This window comes from Neomonachus schauinslandi, chromosome 5 (assembly GCF_002201575.2).
Source record: "Neomonachus schauinslandi chromosome 5, ASM220157v2, whole genome shotgun sequence".
Classification (NCBI taxonomy): domain Eukaryota; kingdom Metazoa; phylum Chordata; class Mammalia; order Carnivora; family Phocidae; genus Neomonachus; species Neomonachus schauinslandi.
This window is the reverse complement of record NC_058407.1, coordinates 56,796,684-56,814,603: the sequence shown is the minus strand read 5'-3', so window position 1 is coordinate 56,814,603 and position 17,920 is coordinate 56,796,684. Positions and strand designations below refer to the sequence as shown.

The following is a 17,920-nucleotide window of genomic DNA, read 5'->3' as shown; positions in this document are numbered from 1 at the left end:
CACAGACACTCACAACCCGAGAGCACCCCCACCCCACCCCACCCTCTGCCCACCCCTGGCTTCCCCTACCCTGAAACGCCCTCCCCAAGTCCCTGCCCGCCCCCGCCCCCTTGTTGGAGAAAAAGCAATAAATTACAAGGTCCCTCCCCAATCCCCTTAGCCCGCTCTGCTCCATCTCTTCTCCCTCCCAAGATAGTAGTGAGGAGGGACCCAGGCTCTTGGCTCCCCCGGCCCTTTAGCTTCCATCCATGGGTGGGTGTGGGGGGACGTCCTGATTTCCACTCCTCATGGTCCCTTTCACGGAAAGGGTTGGGGACCCCCCTACCCCCTTGGGCAGCAGGGGTCCTGCCCCTCGCTGCCCTTCCCCTTCACTGGGCAGTGAGATTAGCATGGAAGGGGTGGGGGTCCCGGTATTGGCCCCAAGTCCCAGGGCTAGCTCTCCCACGTACTAACCCCTCCCTCTGGCGTGGCGTCGCCCCAGGAGCCAGCCTGGGTATGTGCTCCCGCCTGGGGATTGTCGAGCACAAGCAGGACTGGGTCTCCCCCCATCCCCTCCTAGGGGGCGCGAGCGGGCAAATCCAAGCTCCCAGGAGCAGGTACCGCGACAGGGGGTCCGCTTCCGCAGACACCCAGCGGGTAGACCCAGAGCAATCCGAGCGTGGAAACGGTGGAAGAGGGGGCGTGTTGAGCTGGGGTCTCCATGCCTCGTTGGGGAGAGGGAGGTGAGTTTGTGTCTTCTGGGAGGCGTGGGGGCGGTGCCCTCGTGGGGGAAAGAAATGCTCCCGTGGGGCGGGGTGCGGATTGGAGAGGTGAGTGGGTGCATCTGTCCAGCGGTCCACCCGATGTGGTCGTGCCCGGCCCGTGTGGGAGTGGGGGTGTCTCTCCCGCTGGGCAACTATACCAGCGCGACGGGGGCGTCGGCGCGGCCCATGCTGGCGGCGCTGCTCCGGCGGCGGGGGCTGGGCGTGGCGGTGATGCTGGGGGTGGTGGCTGCGCTGGGGGTGGTGGCGGTGCTGCCGCCCTCACCCGGGCAGCCGTGCTGGAGAAGGATGTCGGCGCACAGCTGGCTTCCAGCCTGGCGGGCGTAGAACAGCGCCGTGTGGCCCTGTGCGTCGCGGGCGGCCACGTCGGCGCCGTACTAGAAGGACGGAGACGGCCCGCGTCACCAAGCGGCCCCGTAGGGCCGACACCTGCACGCCGTCTCCCCAGAATTTCCAGGCCCGCTTCCAGGGTCCTTTCGGGGATAGCAGGCTCCCCCGTGCCTGGCGGGAGCCCTCCAAGGCCCCCCTTTCCCCATGCCCCACGCACGTACCCACAACAGCAGCTGCGTGATGACAACGTGGGCGAGCTCGGCTGCCAGGTGAAGGGGGGAGCGAAGCTGCGGGTCCTCTACGCTGGTGTCGAGCGGCCCGTGTCGCGCATGGGCCAGAAGCAGGAGAACGGCGGCCACGTCCTGGGCCTGCACCGCGGCCCACAGCTGGCGGCCCAGCGGTTCCTCGGGAGTGCCCAGCGGTTCCTCGGGAGTGCCCAGCGGCGCCAGGAACAGCAGCTGCTCGTACTTGGCGCGAATCCATGATTCACGCTCCTCCCTACAAGACCAGGGACGAACAGGAAGGGCTCTAGGGACCCTCGCCCAGGACCTCTGCCCCTCACTCAGGGAAACCTCTCGGGAGCCGCACGTCCTAAGCGCCCCCCTTCCCTCACACGTACCGCGAAGAGTCCCGCGTGGGTTTGGTGCGGCCCCGCGTGTCGCTCTCCCACACGCGGTTGGCCATGTCGTTGCCAATGGCCGTCAGCACCAGGGTCAGCTCCCGAGGCCAGTCGTCCAAGTCCAGCGAGCGAACGCGGGACAGGTGTGTGCCCAGGTTCCGGTGAATGCCAGAACACTCGATGCAGATGAGTGCGCCCAGGTTCAAACTAGCCCACGTGGGGTCTGGGGAGGGAGTGCAGAGGTCGGCGCCCGGCGGGCAGGCAGCATGGGCACCCCAGCGTTCGCCCAACCCCAGCGAACCACACTCCCTCCCAGACCCCTCCGCTTCCCCCTTGCGCTCACTGGGGGCCCCGCAGTCCACGCAGGTAGAGTTCCCCTTGGCGTTCCGGATCGCCTGGATGGCCACGGCTTCACTTTGGCTGTCTGTGCGCAGCTGCAGAAAGGGTTGGGGTTTGTATTGACTCTCCCTTGTATTGAGCCCTTCTCCAGACTCTTAAGACACTCACCTCTGCTCACCCCCAACCCTCACCCCCCCCCCCCCGACCCATTACCTTGACCTTGCTGCTCTCACAGCATTGCAGACTGGCTAGGATCTGACTTTCGATGGCCTGGACCCAGGCATCCCGCTCCTCAAAACTGGCTGCTTCAAAGTGCCACGTCTGACCAGTGCTGGACACGATCAGGAATTCGAAGTTTTCCTCTGAGTGGGGGGATGGGATGGGGTCATGAGGGATGGAGTTCAAACAGGGCTGCCTTGCCCAAACCCTTCCCCCCCTGATGTCCATCCCAAGCCCCTGGGAGTGGGGCAGAAGGGTTGGGGAAGCAAAAGGTGGGGGAGAGCAGGAAGCCCGAGCACATGCAGGGGAAGGCAGGGGCACCCCCACCCCTCTGCACCCCAGCTGAGCGCCCCTCCCAGCTCCCCACTTGTTACCTGCTTTATAAATATTTCTTAAACTACCAAAGGATTTTAGTTTCCACATTTTGCGCTTGGCTGGTTTCCCGAAGCGAAGGAGATAGAGATAGAATGGAGAGCAGAACAGAGAAAGAGACCAAGAAAGGAGAAAGAGAGAGGCAGATGGAGAGATGGAGAGAAATAGTGACAGAGTGCCAGAGACAAAGCAGGACAGACAGATGGGGAGAGAAAGCAGAACTAAAGTCAGTGGCCCCGGAGCAGAGTAGAGCAGAAGCCAAGAGCCATGAGAGTAGGCAGATCTGGAACCTGGGTCTGAGCACCCAGCAGAGAGCAGGGCGTGGGGACCAGTTATCATGACCAATGAGGAGCCAGGGCTCTGGGAAGGGAAGGGATTGTCAGGATCCGAGTGAACACAGGGAAAGGGGACAGAAGCTGAGTCACGGGCCTGGGACAAGGGGGTTGTGGGGTTCCAGAGGAGTTTCAGGGGCCTGGGGAGGTCACTGAGGGCAGGAATGGGGATCACTGTGGTCAAGGGCTGTTGGGGGAGCTTGGTGATCACAAGAAGCTATTGGGAACAGGGGCTGGGTGGTCATAGAGTCCGGGAGCTGAGGACTCAATGGGTGACACTGAAGTCAGGTGCTGAGTCCCTGGGGGCCACAGGGGGTTCTGGGTGCAGGGTCTGGGATGATAAATGGGGTTGAGGGCAGGAACAGAAACTAGAGGGTCATTAAGAGAGGAAGCAGGAGCTACAGGCAATGGGAGTCATTGGGTATGGGAGTGGCAGGACTGGGAACTACTGGGGTACAAGGCATTGTCTGGGGAATGGGAGGAAGGACGGGGCTGAGGGGTCTTCGTCCATTTTTCACTAGGTCATGTGCACAGTGATAATGATAGTCAAGCACTCAGCTCAGGCACTTTTCCTCCTCCTGCAGGAGCTAGGCCAGGGATCTGGAGTTGGGGGTGAGGGTCCAGGGTGGGATGGAACTGCCCACCAGGGCCTCACCTTCAGCCTGCCCAGCCGAGCCTTCGGTCTTGGATGGTGTTGTCAATTTTTTCCTCCTCTGCTTCTTCACCATGGGAGAAGGAGGGGGTTCCCGACTCAGGGGGCTCAGGTCTCCAGATGGGGTACAGTCTTAGGGAGGGGGACACAGCTGCCTCAGTTGCCCCCTCCACAGATTTCCTGATTTCTCCATAGCCTGTCTCCTCCCCTGAACTAGCTTTGGTGCCCCTTCTCTCCAGGAGGTCCCCCTTGATCATGCCTGGGAATGTGGGCAGATGAGTGGTCAGAGGAGTCAGACCTGCACTCAGCTCCTGGCTCTGCCACTTACTGGCCTTTGAGACCTTGAAGCAAGTCACTTAATCTTCTGAGCCTCAGTTTCTTCATCCCTAGAATGGGGATAATAATCTCGACCTGACAAGTTTGCTGTGAGGATTGCCATTACAATTTATTTGTGTGTGGGCGCCTGGGTGGCTCAGTCGTTAAGCGTCTGCCTTCAGCTCAGGTCATGATCCCAGGGTCGTGGGATCGAGCCCCACATCGGGCTCCCTACCCGGCTGGAAGCCTGCTTCTCCCTCTCCCACTCTCTCCTGCTTGTGCTCCTGCTCTCGCTATCTCTCTCTCTGTCGAATAAATAAAATCTTAAAACAACAACAACAACAAAAACCACAATTTACTTGTGTGTGTGTGTATATATACAGCAAGTATATTGTAAATTGTAAATGTGTATATATGTTGTACTTACACAGTAAGTTATAAATTGTAATTGTACATATGTAGATTGTGTGTGTATATATATATATATACTCAAACACTCCAAATACTGATGGCTGACTATGTGCTAGACAGTGTTCTCAGTTTGTTTAAGCCTCAAAGCAACCTCTGAGGTAGAATCTATTACCTCCACTTTACAGATGAGGAAACTGAGGCACAGAGAGGTCAAGTGACTTGCCCAGTGGCAAGCCAGGGTTTAAGTTCAGGGGACTTAGCTCTAGAACCCACTCGTGTTAACCATTACGATAATCACAGTATGACTGAGCTTGGTGCCTGGCGCCCAGTAGATGCTCAGTGTGTCCACTCACACACCGATTCCAGCCTCTAAGCTTCTACCCCAAGTTCCTTTCCCACCCACATCCCATTCGCAACTGGAAGAGAGTGGATGGAGGGTGGGTCCTCACTGACCAGTGCTGAGGGCTCGGGCCAAATTCCGGTCTGGCTTTAGCAGGTGCTTGGATGTCTGGTCTGGTGGTGGCTGCAGGGAACTGGGGCTGGGGCTGGGGCTGGGGGTGGGAGTGGTGGCCTCTGTTGGAAGGGAAAGAAGATAAAGCTTCAGTGAGCCCCTTGGTCTTTGGGACCCACTCCTGGTGTAGTTCCTCGTTATCACCCACCTTCCCACTTACCCAGTCCCAGCCTCCACTTCCCTACTATCCCTCCCCATCCCCCAGCTCTGGTCCCTTTTCTGCCTCTCTGTCAAGAGCCCCACTCACCAGGACCTTCACCCATCTGCACAGTGCTCATGTCCTTGACCAACCCATTGATACTGGCTGAGGGGCCAAAAGCAGAGATGGCTCTCGGGGGCCTCTTGCCAGGGACTTTGACTGTTGTTCGTAGCAAGTCCATCTCCTTGCCGTGGGTACTGTGGATGTAATCCTGGAGGGGCACAGGGGTTGCGAGTGTGGGAAGCCTGAGGTCCCTGGTGGTGCTGAGAAGCAGCCAATAGTGTGGGCTAGAGAGGATCTGGAGAGGGAGTCCTGGGGGCTGACTGTGTTGGGATGAGCTTCTAGGGGATGGGCTCCCCAGATTTGGCCCAATACTATCTCCTCCAGAAAGCATTCCCTGAATGGCAGAGCAGGTGGAGGTCCTTCCTCCGTCCTCTCCCACTAGACTGCAAGTTCCCCAGGGGGATGTCTTTACTTTCCCCTCTCCAGCATGGGTACATGGTGGGTGCCTAACACGTGTTTGCTGAACCTAAGAGAACGGGACTAGGGCTTCCCGGAAACGATGCTGATGTTTGTCAGAGGCTCAGACTGGTAGGGCGGAGGGGTGTTCAAAGCCAGCCAGGGTGGCCCAGCCAAGCTCTGCCACTCACATTAATGCTGGGGTGGTAGAGTAGGAAGCCATTACTGGACAGGGTCACATATTTCTTCTTCCATTCTTTGTTCAAGGAGTTGCCACTTCGCTTCAGTAGGAAGCTCTGGAGGATGGAAAGAGACATGTGGGAGAAGAGCCAGTCAAGACCAGCTACCCCCAGCCTGCCCCCAGCCCCTGGACCACTCACCTGTTTGATGGGGATGGCTCGCCCACTCCCTGTTGTCTCTCCCCGACTGTCCAAACTCCGCTTCTCAGAATCACTGCCCCGACGATTCTGGAATGGTTATTGGCATCAGTTAGAGAACTAATAGAGGGATCCACTGATGGAAGGACAGGGAAGGCAATGGAAAGGGGCCCAACAGCGGGGTCTAGGGACCAGGGAAGATGGACAGGTAACAGAGAACCGGAGGATGGGGGAGTCATCATGTCCAATACCGCGAAGAGGCTGGTCCTGCGCTTGGCAGCCCGGTGCAGGGACCCTGGGGTGCTCAATCCAGCCACGGCAGCTGCCTCAGCTCGGAGCTCCCGGTGACCAACATTGGGTGAGGATGGTAGGGAAGAAGAGTAGTCGCTAGTGTGGCCCCCATTGCTAGCCTGGGGATGGATGAAGGAGTCAGCAGAAGAGTTAAGATCGCCCCCACCCCACCAAGCTATAGTTACATTTAGTTATGAGGAATTCCAGACATTCCTTGATCCCATCGCCCTTTGTTTGCATTATCGTTCATAATAAAACTCCTCACTGTCATATGCTTTCCATTTTGCAAGTATTAGGTCATACAATTTTCCTGAAACCTTGGGAGGTTTAGGTGACTTGCTTGAGGACATTCCAAACAGCGTTTCAAACCTGCTTGATGTCCAGTCCAGTGAGCTTTCTACAAATGGTGTCACTGCCATTTCCATTTGCCCCCCACCCCCAACTGCTTTGGTATGCGGTACCTGTTCTTGGATCACCAGTCCCTCCTCTGCATCCTACCAGCCCCTCTGTGGACCCTGAAACCCCAACTCACCTGCCCAGCTACAGGAGTGGAAGCAGCCGAGTGGCTCGGGGAGCTGGGCAGGGACTTACAGGCAGCCAGAAGCTGTTGCTGTTTCCGTAAGGTCACCACCTTCTGGGCCACTGAAGGAAGGGAGAGAGGAAGGGCACATGAACAGGGCAGATAGCCAAGACCACCCTTTGTCGCCCAATTTTGAGAAATCCCCCAGAGATAACATAGGCCCAACTTCCTTGTCACCGTAGGCTTCGTGCCACCTGGAATCTTGGCAGCTCATCCAGCCCAGAAAGACCACGTGGTCATTAAGCAAACCTTCTCCAAACCTCCCTGATGCCGCCTCTCTCCCATGCAGGCTAGGCTGCTGTCACTCCCAGAGAGAGGCCTGGATGCCCTAAGAACTTCGCAGGCCCCTCGCTCCCTGCTTCCCACATGTGCGGTGAGTCACGGTACTCACCCTCCTGGAAGACGCGGTCCACATTGAGCCCGTAGGTTGCACATGTCTCGTAGTAGCTGCAGCGCTTCATGTCTGCGCACAGAGCCCTGGCACGAGCATCGCCCACCACTCGAGGGGAGGAGGCACTAATCCTGTCTGAGGGGACAGGAAAGGGGCAGGATTGGATGAGGGCGCCGCTTCCCCACTCTTCCTACTTTCTTTCTCCTTTGGCTCCAGTCCCAGGCTGGGCACACTAAGGACAGGTGATGAGAGAATATCCCCTTCTTGTCTGAAGGCTGGGCCCAAGCTCACAAGCCCCGAGGCAGGAGGAGCAGGTGGGTGAGCTCTGTGTACGTGTCTTCAGGGAATACTCGAGAGGTGAGCAGAACTTCTTAACAAGGTCTCAAATGGCTGAGACTCCCAGGTGTCCCGTCACCCTGCCCTGCAAACCCAAAGAACCCTGAGCAGAGTGGGAGTTCACCTTGGAAAGGGTTGAAAGTCCACAGGGAACAGGTGGACTGTTCACTCCGCAGCAAGGAGCCAGGAGGCGAGTGGCGAGGGGAAGCAGGCTCCTGCAGGCTAGGCATCCAGACAGAAAGCTGAGCCAGCTCAATACAAGGTGGGTACTGGGAAAGCTTTTCCTGGGCCTGCTGGCATCTGAGAGCCTCTGAATCACTTCTTTGAGAACTCAGACTTTTCTGCCCTCTGTGTTTTCTCTATCATTTCGTTTGTGTTTTCTCTTTTTTAGATACGTCCCTTTGAAACATGTTAGCCTGACCCAGCTGTAGCGAGGGAAAGGTAGAAGGCTTTCTATCCACACTAGAGCCTGAGATTTTCTGTGTTTGCCATGGTGGTGACAGGAAATGGCAGGGTGAGAACACAAAGTAGGTGACATCTCAGAGGAGTGGAGACTGCTCCTATAGCTGTCCCTTCCTTCCTGGAGGGTCCTCTTTTCTCCGCTCAGACCCTGGGACGTTTTTTTTGGTTTAATGACTCCTTTATTTGGAGACAAGGCTCCTTCCAGAGGGTTCCTGAAATCCAAGTGGCCATTGCCACACCTCACCAAGCTCTCACCTGTGTTGGGCAATACCTCAGCGGCCATCTCAAGGACTCCCTTGAAAGCAGTGCTTGCCCAGGCCCTCCTTACCTTGTGTCCCCACCAGTGCCAGTGCCAGGCCTCCTCGTCCTTCCCCCCGAAGGGAGCTCAGCTGCCCATGGAGACGGCTCACGGCCTGGAAACTGTTTTCATCCTCCAGGCTGAAGACCAAGATGACAGCATCTGCCCAGCCTGAGAACTTGCGGGGGGTGAGGAAGCAAAAGGGGGGTCAGACAAATCTACTCCTCTGGACACTATGTCCAGGGAGGTCTGGGGAACTAGAGCTTTCTCCCTTGGCCAGTGCTGACCCCAGCCAGCCTGCCTATCCCAACGTCTCACCCCTCACCTTGGCATCAGGTGCCCCAGCTTCCTCTCGGATCAACACCAGATGAGTCTGTCCATCCACCAACATCTCTTTCTTGTGCTGCTCACCTGTCCGGAAGGGTGGAAGTGGTAGTAGGTCAGAGGTCACAGGTCACCAAGTTTCCCATGCTCCCTGTACTTCAGCTGTTGTGGCCTCATCCTTTCCTCTGGTCTCCACAGCTGCCTAGTCATTGATCCTGGATTCCTGACCCAAAACCTTAGCTTACTATGGCTCCTGAGAACTCACTTTCTGTCTTCTCCAGCACTTGGTAGGAACCGGTCAAGAATCGGTGGATGAGCGATGACTTCCCACTCCTGGTGTCACCCAGCACACCCTGAGAACACGGTTGTGGAGCAGAGATGGTGAGAATTAAGAGGAGGTCAAATGTTTGGGTCTGAACACTCCCGAGAACTCAAAGAGATTGGCAGTGTTAAATCATCCAAGCAGGATCCTGCAGGGACTGGGGATGATGACTGGGCAGGAGAGAGCATTCGGGAAGATCAGCTGAGTGGGATAAGAAATGATCCCAAGCTCAAAGTGGACCGCAGGCTGAAGATTCTCAGCAACCCAGTACTGTGTGTGTGTGTTTGGGGGGGGATGATGTCACAGCGCTAGACCCTGGTTGGAAAGTTTTACCCAATTCGAGGCAATAGAGCATGAAGGGCTAAAGGGGAGATGCCAGAAATGAGGAGAAGCTTGGACAAAGACCATGAACAAACAGGAAAAAAGAAGCTAGAGAAGAAAAAATTGTAAGGATATATCAAGCCCCAGGAAGGTGGTAGACTCTCAGGAGTACTAGGAAACTATCCCCCATTCCCACAGAGAGAGGGAAGGGAGGAGGTGAAGGGGAGAGAGTTGAGAGTGCGGTGGGTGGGAAGTCAGCCTTCATACAGACTAGGGGACTGGGTTACCTACCAGGCGCAGTTCAGGAATGGAGCGGCTCAAAGTCCATTCCTGGCTATTGACCACAGCCTCTGTAATAAGAAAGGAGCCATTAAGAGAGGATGCTCCAGGCCCAGGAGCACCCCCGCCCCTCAGCCACCCCTCCTCATTTTGCAGCTTCCCTTAACCCCCAGGACTCTGCCTGGGCTGGAGAACTGTGTGGAAAGGCTAAGTTCGAGAGTGGTCCCCAGTCCTCCCATCCTAGCCGCTCTCCCCACAGCTGTTGCTGCCGCTCAGTGGTTGCTTAGCAACGGAACCAGCTAGACAAAAATACTTCAGCTGGCATCTCCTTTAAAGCACATCCCCAAACGTAAGTCTGCCCCAGACCAGGGACCAGAGTTCTGACAGTAGCCGGTTTTTCCCTCTGGAAGAATGGGAGAGGGTCTCCTTCCTACCGGCCTGACTGGGATTCCAGGGCAGATCCTGGGAGGAGGGGCTGGGACATGGGAGGCAATGGGTCTTCCTCAATCTCCATTTCACAAGAGAGAAACTGAGGTGAGGGATATCCCTCCCCCTTTTCAAGGTCAACAGCATGGTGGCCCTGACCCCTTCCCACAGTCCAGGCAACGGAGCTTGGACTTGCCTAAGCTTCCCTCTCCCATAGCTTCCTCACAAGCACCCTCTGAAACAAGTGTGGGGAAGGGCTCCATTCCTTGGCCGAGAGAAGCCTCAGGCCTGGGGGCGGGGGGTAGGATGCTCCTTCCGCCCGCCGTGTCCAGCCCCCGCGCCTGACACTGGCCGGACGTTCCCGGGGCGCCGCAGCTGAGGCGGGAACTCTGGGATCCGGAGCCATCTGCTCCCACCCGCTCCAGAGCCAAACCCCGGGGGCCGCCCCCGCTCCCGAACCCGCCTCCCCTCCGGGGAGTGTGAACCGCACCAAGAGTCCCTAGTCTCTTTCTTCCAGAAAAAAAGAAAGACCCCCCCCCGAAAAAACCAGTACCTTCTCAGCACCCCCTCCCAAGTCTCCGGGGGTAAGAATTGCCTTTGCAGCAGTTCGTCCCCCCGAGTCACTCCTGGGCAGCCCCCTGGGGGTTTCAACGCCGCTGTGGGGCCGGGGTGGGCAGTGGGGGAAGTGAAGCCTCCTATCCGCCCCCTCTCACTTCACATTCAAGTATTCATCACGTTCCAGCCCCCACGCACTCCCGTACAGCCCACTCCACCTTCACTGCATGGAAAGAAACAAGAGTCCCTCCCTGCTGCCTCACCAGCCGGGGCTCAGCCCAGGGAAGCCCTATCCCTGGCGAGGAGCTGCCTGCAAGGTCACTCTCATGCCACCTGCCCCAAGTGCTCAGGAGACACTGAGGCTTCCTCATCTCCTTCACCTTTAATATTCGTTTAGGCAAGGCAAAGCTATGTTCCCTTGCTCCCAGAGTCCAGCTGAGGCTAGAAGTGGGGTCCGGGGCTTCTCTGGGAGCAATTTCCTACAGTCACTCTGACCAAGGGCATTATTTTCCCAGAAAGCTCTGAGGCTTTCTGGGTCCCTCTGAAATCAAGTCATCTCTCGTGTGGCACAATGTAGCTACCCACCCCCTTTCAGGACCTCTTAGGCTTTGCCCCAGTCCTTGGCAGAGGAATGAATTTGGTTCATCCACCCACCCAAGAGAGAAGCTTCCCTAGTTCAATCCTGCACACCTCTCCTCCACCCCAAACTGAGCATTCCACGTGCCCTCCCCTCCCGGTTCTCAGGCCCTGGTCCTACTCACTAGGGGAGGCGCGAAGCTCTGCGCCCAGCAGCTCCCTGGACCCGCTGCCAGAAGACAGGCCCGGGGGTCCGGGAGGGGGCCCGGAGCCAGGAGGCCCCCCTGTGCTCTTGGTGAAGATGCCGCTGATAAACTTGAGCATCTTGCGATCTCGAGTGGATGCTCGGCCCCCCTCCCGGCCCCGTTTCAGCCCTGGAGCTGGAGGCTCCAGAGTGATTGGAGGTGCAGGCCCAGTGGGCTGCGCGGAGGCGGCGGTGACAGCAGCGGCTGGAGCCGGGGTTGCTGGGAGGGTTAGCGGAGGAGGAGAGCCAGCAGGCGGTCCCGGGTGCAAGTCACTGTTGTCCAAGGTCTTACTCTTCCCTTTCCGAGGGGACAGCTTCCCTCGGGCTCCCGACCCAGCCCCGACCCCACCAGAGGTCGTGGCTGCCGCTCCTCCTCCCCCGGCGGCGGCGGCGGCAGCGGCGGCGGCAGAAGCTCCAGTCCCGGCGCTGCTCTTTGACCCCTTGACCCTGGGCTTGCCTTCGCTCTCGGGCCATGACAGGCGGCTACCCGCGCCCTTGCCCCCGCCGGCTTTGGAGCCACTCGTGGTTACGGTCTTGCAAGGCTTGGGAGCCGGCGGAGGAGGCGCCACCTTGAGCCTCCGACTGCCGGTGCCGGGGTGCGGGGAGGACGAGCCTGGGACGCCGCCGCCCGCCCGGCCTTCAGGTTCCGGGGCCCCCCAGCTCGGGCTGCTGAGCAAGGGGCGCCGGGAGGTGGGGGCGCCCCCGGGCTTGGGGTCAGGGCTCAGCCCCCCGGAGAGTGGGGGCCCCGGAGGGGCGGCCCAAAGGGAGAGGCGGCGGCCGGGAGCAGGGGAGACGGGGCGGGCCGGACTGGCCGGAGCCGGGGACAGGGCGGGGGGCTCGGCGCCCCCGGCGCCCGCGCTGCTCGTGCTGATCCACAGCGCATCCTGCCGGTGGAAGAGACGCTCGTGCCGCTTCTTGCCGGGCTCCTCCGCGCCTCGGGGGCTGCCAGGATCCCCGGTCTCGGCACCTCTGGTCCCGGGGGCGCCGGCTGCGGCCGCAGACGGAGAAGGCGGCGGCGGAGGCACCGACTCGAGCTTGACCAGGGTCAGCGAGATGAGGTAGGTCGTTGTCCGGCGCTGAAGCGCGCCCGCGCCCCGGCTCATGGGGCCCCGAGACCCCCGAGCTGGGGAGGGGAGGGGACTCCCCCGGACTGCCTCAGGGGGGCCCGGCCATGGGGCCGCCCTGCTCGCTGCCCCCAGCCCCCGGACCCCGCTGAGCCCCCAGCCCGGCTCCGCTGTCGCCGCCGCCTCCGCCGCCTCCGCTTGCGCCCCCCTCCCATCACACGGGGCGCCCCCTCCCCATGCTCCCCGCCCTGCGCCCCCACCCCTTTGGAGCCCCGGGACCTTGGTGCTGCTCCAGGGAGGCGCGCCGGACCTTGCGCCCCTGCCTGGGTGGGGGCGCCGAGATGGGCGGAGGAGGGCGAGGAGGACAGTAGTGGGGGCAAATAGGGGAGAGGGAGAAAAAGGGGGCAGAAAAGAGGGACCCGAGGCTGGGGGAGAGGAAGAACCGGTGCGGGGGAGGCAGGGGCGGGGAATGGGGACTCAGGGGACAGGGGCCGTGGATGGGGGTCGGAGAGGGGATCTGTAGGAAGGTGGGAAGCTAATGGGCTGGTAGTGCGGGGGATTCGCAGGGGCGCGGGGGGGATGCTGGGGATGGAGATACAGGCGCCGGCGGGGGAGGAAGGAGGGAAGCCTTAGGGGGTGGGAACCCACGGGTCTGGGGTCTGGGAAGGAAGGGGCGTGAGATCCGGGCGAAGGGTCCGGGGGGCTCGCCGGGGCTCGGCTCGGTCCGGATGCGCTCTGTGTCCGGGCGCTCCCCTCACATTGAGGAGGAGGCGGCCCCCCCCCCCCCCCCCCCCCCCCCCCCCCCCCCCCCCACCTTCTCTCCACCAGCTCGGCTGTCTGAGAAGGCGGTGCAAAATCCAGGACTGGATTTCCCTCCCAAATCCTGGGCTGGATTTCCTAGAACTTGGACTCGCCTACTCCAACAATCTAGCCCCTTCCCCTAGCACACCACGGTTAGGGAGCGCGACTGTTGGGTGTGGCATTTAGGGACAGGGGTAAAAATCAGTACACGGGTGGACAGTCCGCAGGGAAAACGGAGCGAATTTAGGGGTCACTGCCAATTCTGGAGAAGTTGAAGTGGGGAAATGGGAAGTCCTGAAATCCCTTTCCCAAGACCCCTTGTCTCCCCCAGGTAATTGCACGCATTCTTTTTCCCATCACCCAGCCGCCTGGCCCACCCCACCCCACCCCCACCGCAATAAATTGATGGGGCCACGACTTAAGCCCAACTGTCCCAAAGTGAACTTGGAAAGTGTTCCCTGGGGATGGGGACAAACATGGAACTTAGCAGGGTAGGAAGGAGGGGGGTGCCTTAGGAGGGGAGAGATCCGAGGGCTCCAGGAGCCCAGGCCAAAAAGTGAGTCAAAGGCTCCAGCTTGAGGTGGAAGGAGAAGAAATATGTCTACAGATTGACACCCCCCCATACCAAAATGCCTCCAGTCTCCATAGCAACCGTAGCTCCAAGAGTGCCTCAGAATCAGCGGGGATAAGCAGAGAAGAATCGGTGTGTATGGTGGGTGGGGGGACCTGCCAGGGGACTGGGGGTTAAGGAAGACACCATCCTTGAATCCGGTTACCCACACGTGGGGTATTTAGTATCCCTGAATATAAGGACCCCTTCAGTTGAGGCGGGAGCCGGCCTCTTTTCAGTTCCCATTCGGTCTCCTGAGGTTTTCAGGGTGGAGGCCTTTTAGAAGGTTAAAGAGGAGATAGAGAGAATGGAAAACGTCTGTCTGCTCTGTGTCCACCACCCTTCTAGGGACCCTGGAGTTCAAGACTCACTGTCCTCTACCCTGGGGAGAAGGTTGAAGGGGGTAGGCCAATGGGGGAATGGAGGCTGAGACCTGTCAGGGATAGGCCAGAGTGACGGCAGGCCTTCATGCAGGCTTGGAGACCCCTCCCTGGACTCAGGGAGTCTCAGCATTCCCCTAATTTGGTGTCCCACCCTCCTGACGCAGCTGAGACTATAATAAGTGCTGTCGTGGGCGGCTCTTGGAGGCAGGAGCCAGCCAGGAGCAGGCAGCGTGCTTGGCCTGGTAGGGGGTGAAGGGGGGGGTGGTACCAGGATGCTGGATGCCCTTTGTTTTCCCTGAGACCTGTACCCAATCCTTCTTGAGTCCTGTCCTGAGGTCAGCAGCCCCCTCTCTACCCCACCCCAGGAGGACACCATTCCCAGGACAGGGGACCCTTCAGTAGCCTTTTCTGAATGTTCTGAAAGAGAGGGTAAAGGAGATTTGCTATTTCTGCCTTGATTTTCCTTCCTTCCTTTGGTGGCCTCAGTCTTCCTTTATGCTCAGTGGGAAGAGAATCCTGACTCTCAGGGAAGGAGTGGGACAAGTCACTTGTGAAGAGTGGAGTCTTCTGGGCGATTTCAGCTTCCACCCCTCCTCACTCCCTCCTCCAGAGCTAAGGGGAGCTCCTCCACCCTGACTAAACCCTTTTCCTCCCCCTCTTTTTTTTTTTTTCTACAGGGGTGGGGCTTGGAGTTCCTTCCTAGGAGGCCCCATGGGGCCACTCCCCCTGGGTCTGCCTTTCCACCCACTGAGGCTGTAGGAAAGGTGTCAGCCATCATTCTTGGCAAAGGGTGGGGACAGGAGGTGAGAGGGGCACTTGCCTCAGAAAGGCAATGGGAAGGGGATCAGACTGTCCCCTTAGGAACCCGAACCAAATGTTCCCTCCCCAAGTTACGGTCTGGTGGCCTCTACCACCAGAGAGGTCTGGCAGCAGGTGTCCCTGATGGAAAGAATGGTCTCTTGAATCCCCACCCCCACCCCAGGTAGGCAGCTGAGGCTGGAGCGGCTGGGAGACCAGGCTATGATGAAGGATGTACTTCTCCCAGACACCTTTCAGGAACAACATGGCTAGCTTTTGTCAGCTCTTTGCCACCTCAGAGGTAAATGAGAGGAGGCTAGGCTGGAGACGACTTTCAGTTCCACCAGCTCCTTAGCGGTGGGGCCCTGTGGATAGAGAGAAGCTGTTCCTGCCAGCCCGCCCCCCCCCCCCCACCAGACTGAAGGCTGGGGTGGGCAGGAGGATGTGGCGGATGGTGTTGCCATGGCAGCACTTCCTCCCTGTGTTGTCATCACTTGCTCTAATGGCACTAAGGAGGTAGAGCGGAAGGTGTGTGTGTTGGGGGTGGGGGGAAGGACAGGAACAGGGGCATGGGGAAGAGAGGGGACCGAAAAGAGTCCTGGGGACTTCGTTACACTTTGGTTACAGTATGAGTAGTAGTGTGTGCCTGGGAGGCTGAGATTCTCTGCGTGGTGTATTTCAACGTGTGTGTGTTTCTCTCTACAGCTGGAGAACAAGAGGTCACTGATCCTTTGTGGGTCCTGGGAATGAGCACATTATCCAGTCCCAGAACCTCCTGTCCCACACTGCTTCCTGCCCTGGACTCCCCAGGCAGGGTCCCAGGCTACCCTGGGTCTGTCACGGCCTCCCTTCCCCATGCTCACCCACTTCTCCATTGCCAAGAAGGTCAGCTCAGCAGTGACTTGTATTTTGATCCCCTGGGAGAAGGATCAGAGTTGGGGAAAGAGGAAGAACGACACCTCCCATATCTTTTTTCCATCCTGTCCAAATATTCTTCCCCCGAGTCCCAGCTCCATCTAGAGGACTAGGAAGTGGCTGATTGGGAAGTGATGTATGGCACAGCAAGCCCTTCTATGCCTCCGCTGGTCCCCGATACACCCAAGTTGGGAGCTAACCCTTCTCTTACCTCGCACACTGTCCAGTGAGGCCTGGATGCTGTCCCGAAGTTCAGGATCGCCCACCCTCTCTGCCAGCTTCCTGAGGCGGCTTAGAGACTGCTTGGCCACCTCGTGTCGCCTGACTTCTGCTCTCACTGCAGCGACAGCCAACTGCCTCTGGGCATGCATGTTGCGCAGACCTGTCTTGCCAGGCTAACAGCAACCTCTGGCCTTGAAGCCCATGGCCTCGCAGTCCTCAAAAACCAGAAGGCCCCTTCTGCTGTGCCCCAGAACTCTGCGCTCCTGCCCGCCCTTCCGTCTGTCGGCCTCACTTCCTGACTGGTGAGTTTCAAACCCACAGCCTGGGACAGCACTACCTGCTGAACCTCCCACCCCCTCTAGCGTTGGCCCATGAGCTCTGCCAGCCAGCCCCTGCTGTACGTCCTCAGCCAGGTGGATGGAGAGACCTCAACGAGCGTCCTAGGGCCTCCTGTGGGAGGTGGCTAATTAAGATGGGTGTTGGTGCTAGGAAAATGTGCCAAGCCAGGCCCCAGGTGCAATCCCAAACTCTTGGTGACCTACAGATTCATGCTCAGTCTTAAACTCTGACAGGAATGTATACACACTTGGTCTCTCACCCTAACAGCCCTGCATTCCAGCTCGCAATTGTACTCACCACCCACTCTGTACCCACCACATCCAAAGAGCTCGTATACCTACATCTTGCTCCAGAACCCTTCTTCAGTCAGCTGCCCCACTGTAACCACCTCCTGCTTATAAAGTTCAGGTAGTTATGGGGAGAACAGGTTATGGAGAAGAACAGCAACTATAACCAGACAAAACCACCATGCTCTCTCAATTACTTTCATAATAATTGTCTATAACAACAGTTTACGACACACTTTCAAATATATGGTCTTTATGACAGGCCCAAGGGGTGCAAAAAGGAAGCCAAAGTTCAGAGAGGCCAGTAAGAGGTGAAAAAAAAAATCTATGGAAATCTATGGGTCTAGGTCTTTTTTTTTTTTAGATTTTATTTTTAAGTAATCTCTACACCCATTGTGGGGCTCCAACTCACCACCCTGAGATCAAGTGTTGCACGCTCCCCTGACTGAGCCAGCCAGGCACCCCTGTGAGCCTAGGTCTTCTGATTTCAACTCTGATACTCTTTTTCACTATACCACCCAAACAAGATGCCTGCCAACCAGTTCCCCTTATCTCTAATACCATTGTCTTGCCCTTGATTTCGGACCTGAAAGAGAAGAGGGTAGACGAGGAATTAAAGGACAGAATGAAGATGCAGGGGGTATGCGGGGGTGTGTGTGGCTAATTTGACCTAATCACTTTGTTTCAGGACTCAAACCCTTCTGGCCCTGCCAAATGTCTTTTCTCCTGCATATGTTCTTGATACTAATTTATGAAGGATAGGGGATTATAACTATGTGACTATTTGTATAGTTGGAGATAAGGGAATTGGGGGCTGGGATTACCCACTGGAACTTATAGCCTGACGAAAATAACTAACACTGAGCGTTGACTGTGTGCCGTGTACTGTCCTAAGCATTCTGCATATATTAACTCATTCGATTCTCACAACAACCCAAGAGGCAGGTGTATTGTTATTTATCTCTATTTACAGATGAGGAAACAGCCACAGAGAGCCAAAGGTTACACAGCCAGTAAGTGGCAAAGTTGGAACCCATGCAGTCTGGCAGTTAGACTACTGCTTCGGCAGTCATAGAATCTAAGTACATACAAACTGAAGTCATCCTGTGGGGTTGAAGGGAGGTTTTTTGTTTGTGTTCCCATTACCACTGTTTCTCTTGGGGGAAAGAGGAATTATGCCTTTTCCCACATCCATGAAAA

General features: G+C 57.9%; 1 protein-coding gene across 2 annotated transcripts; it reads right to left on the bottom strand.

Annotated features, from left to right (window-relative positions):
- Nucleotides 1–575: 575 nt before the first annotated feature.
- AGAP2 (ArfGAP with GTPase domain, ankyrin repeat and PH domain 2) lies at nt 576–16,263 on the bottom strand. Of its 2 annotated transcripts, none has more exons than XM_021687300.1 (18): nt 16,084–16,263; nt 9,513–9,571; nt 8,844–8,931; nt 8,580–8,665; nt 8,285–8,432; nt 7,159–7,293; nt 6,720–6,829; nt 6,148–6,306; nt 5,900–5,986; nt 5,711–5,815; nt 5,109–5,271; nt 4,804–4,923; nt 3,628–3,756; nt 2,263–2,411; nt 2,054–2,144; nt 1,711–1,933; nt 1,313–1,589; nt 576–1,138 (listed from the first exon to the last, which is right to left on the bottom strand). In XM_021687300.1, the coding sequence occupies exons 1-18, from the start codon at nt 16,241–16,243 to the stop codon at nt 896–898; spliced, it is 2,532 nt and encodes an 843-aa protein (XP_021542975.1). In that variant the 5' UTR covers nt 16,244–16,263; the 3' UTR covers nt 576–895. The 2 variants fall into 2 exon arrangements, with proteins under 2 accessions (XP_021542975.1, XP_044770713.1); XM_044914778.1 differs by lacking the exon at nt 16,084–16,263 and adding an exon at nt 11,243–12,404.
- Nucleotides 16,264–17,920: the final 1,657 nt, after the last annotated feature.

Excerpts from the sequence above, each read along its gene's own strand:
- AGAP2 (XM_044914778.1), bottom strand. The coding sequence starts at position 12,404 with ATGAGCCGGGGCGCGGGCGCGCTTCAGCGCCGGACAACGACCTACCTC. Across the intron at positions 9,572-11,242 it reads AGAGCTTCGCGCCTCCCCTA|AGGCTGTGGTCAATAGCCAG; the intron begins GTGAGTAGGACC and ends TTCTTATTACAG. Across the intron at positions 2,145-2,262 it reads GTGAGAGCAGCAAGGTCAAG|CTGCGCACAGACAGCCAAAG; the intron begins GTAATGGGTCGG and ends CCCTTTCTGCAG.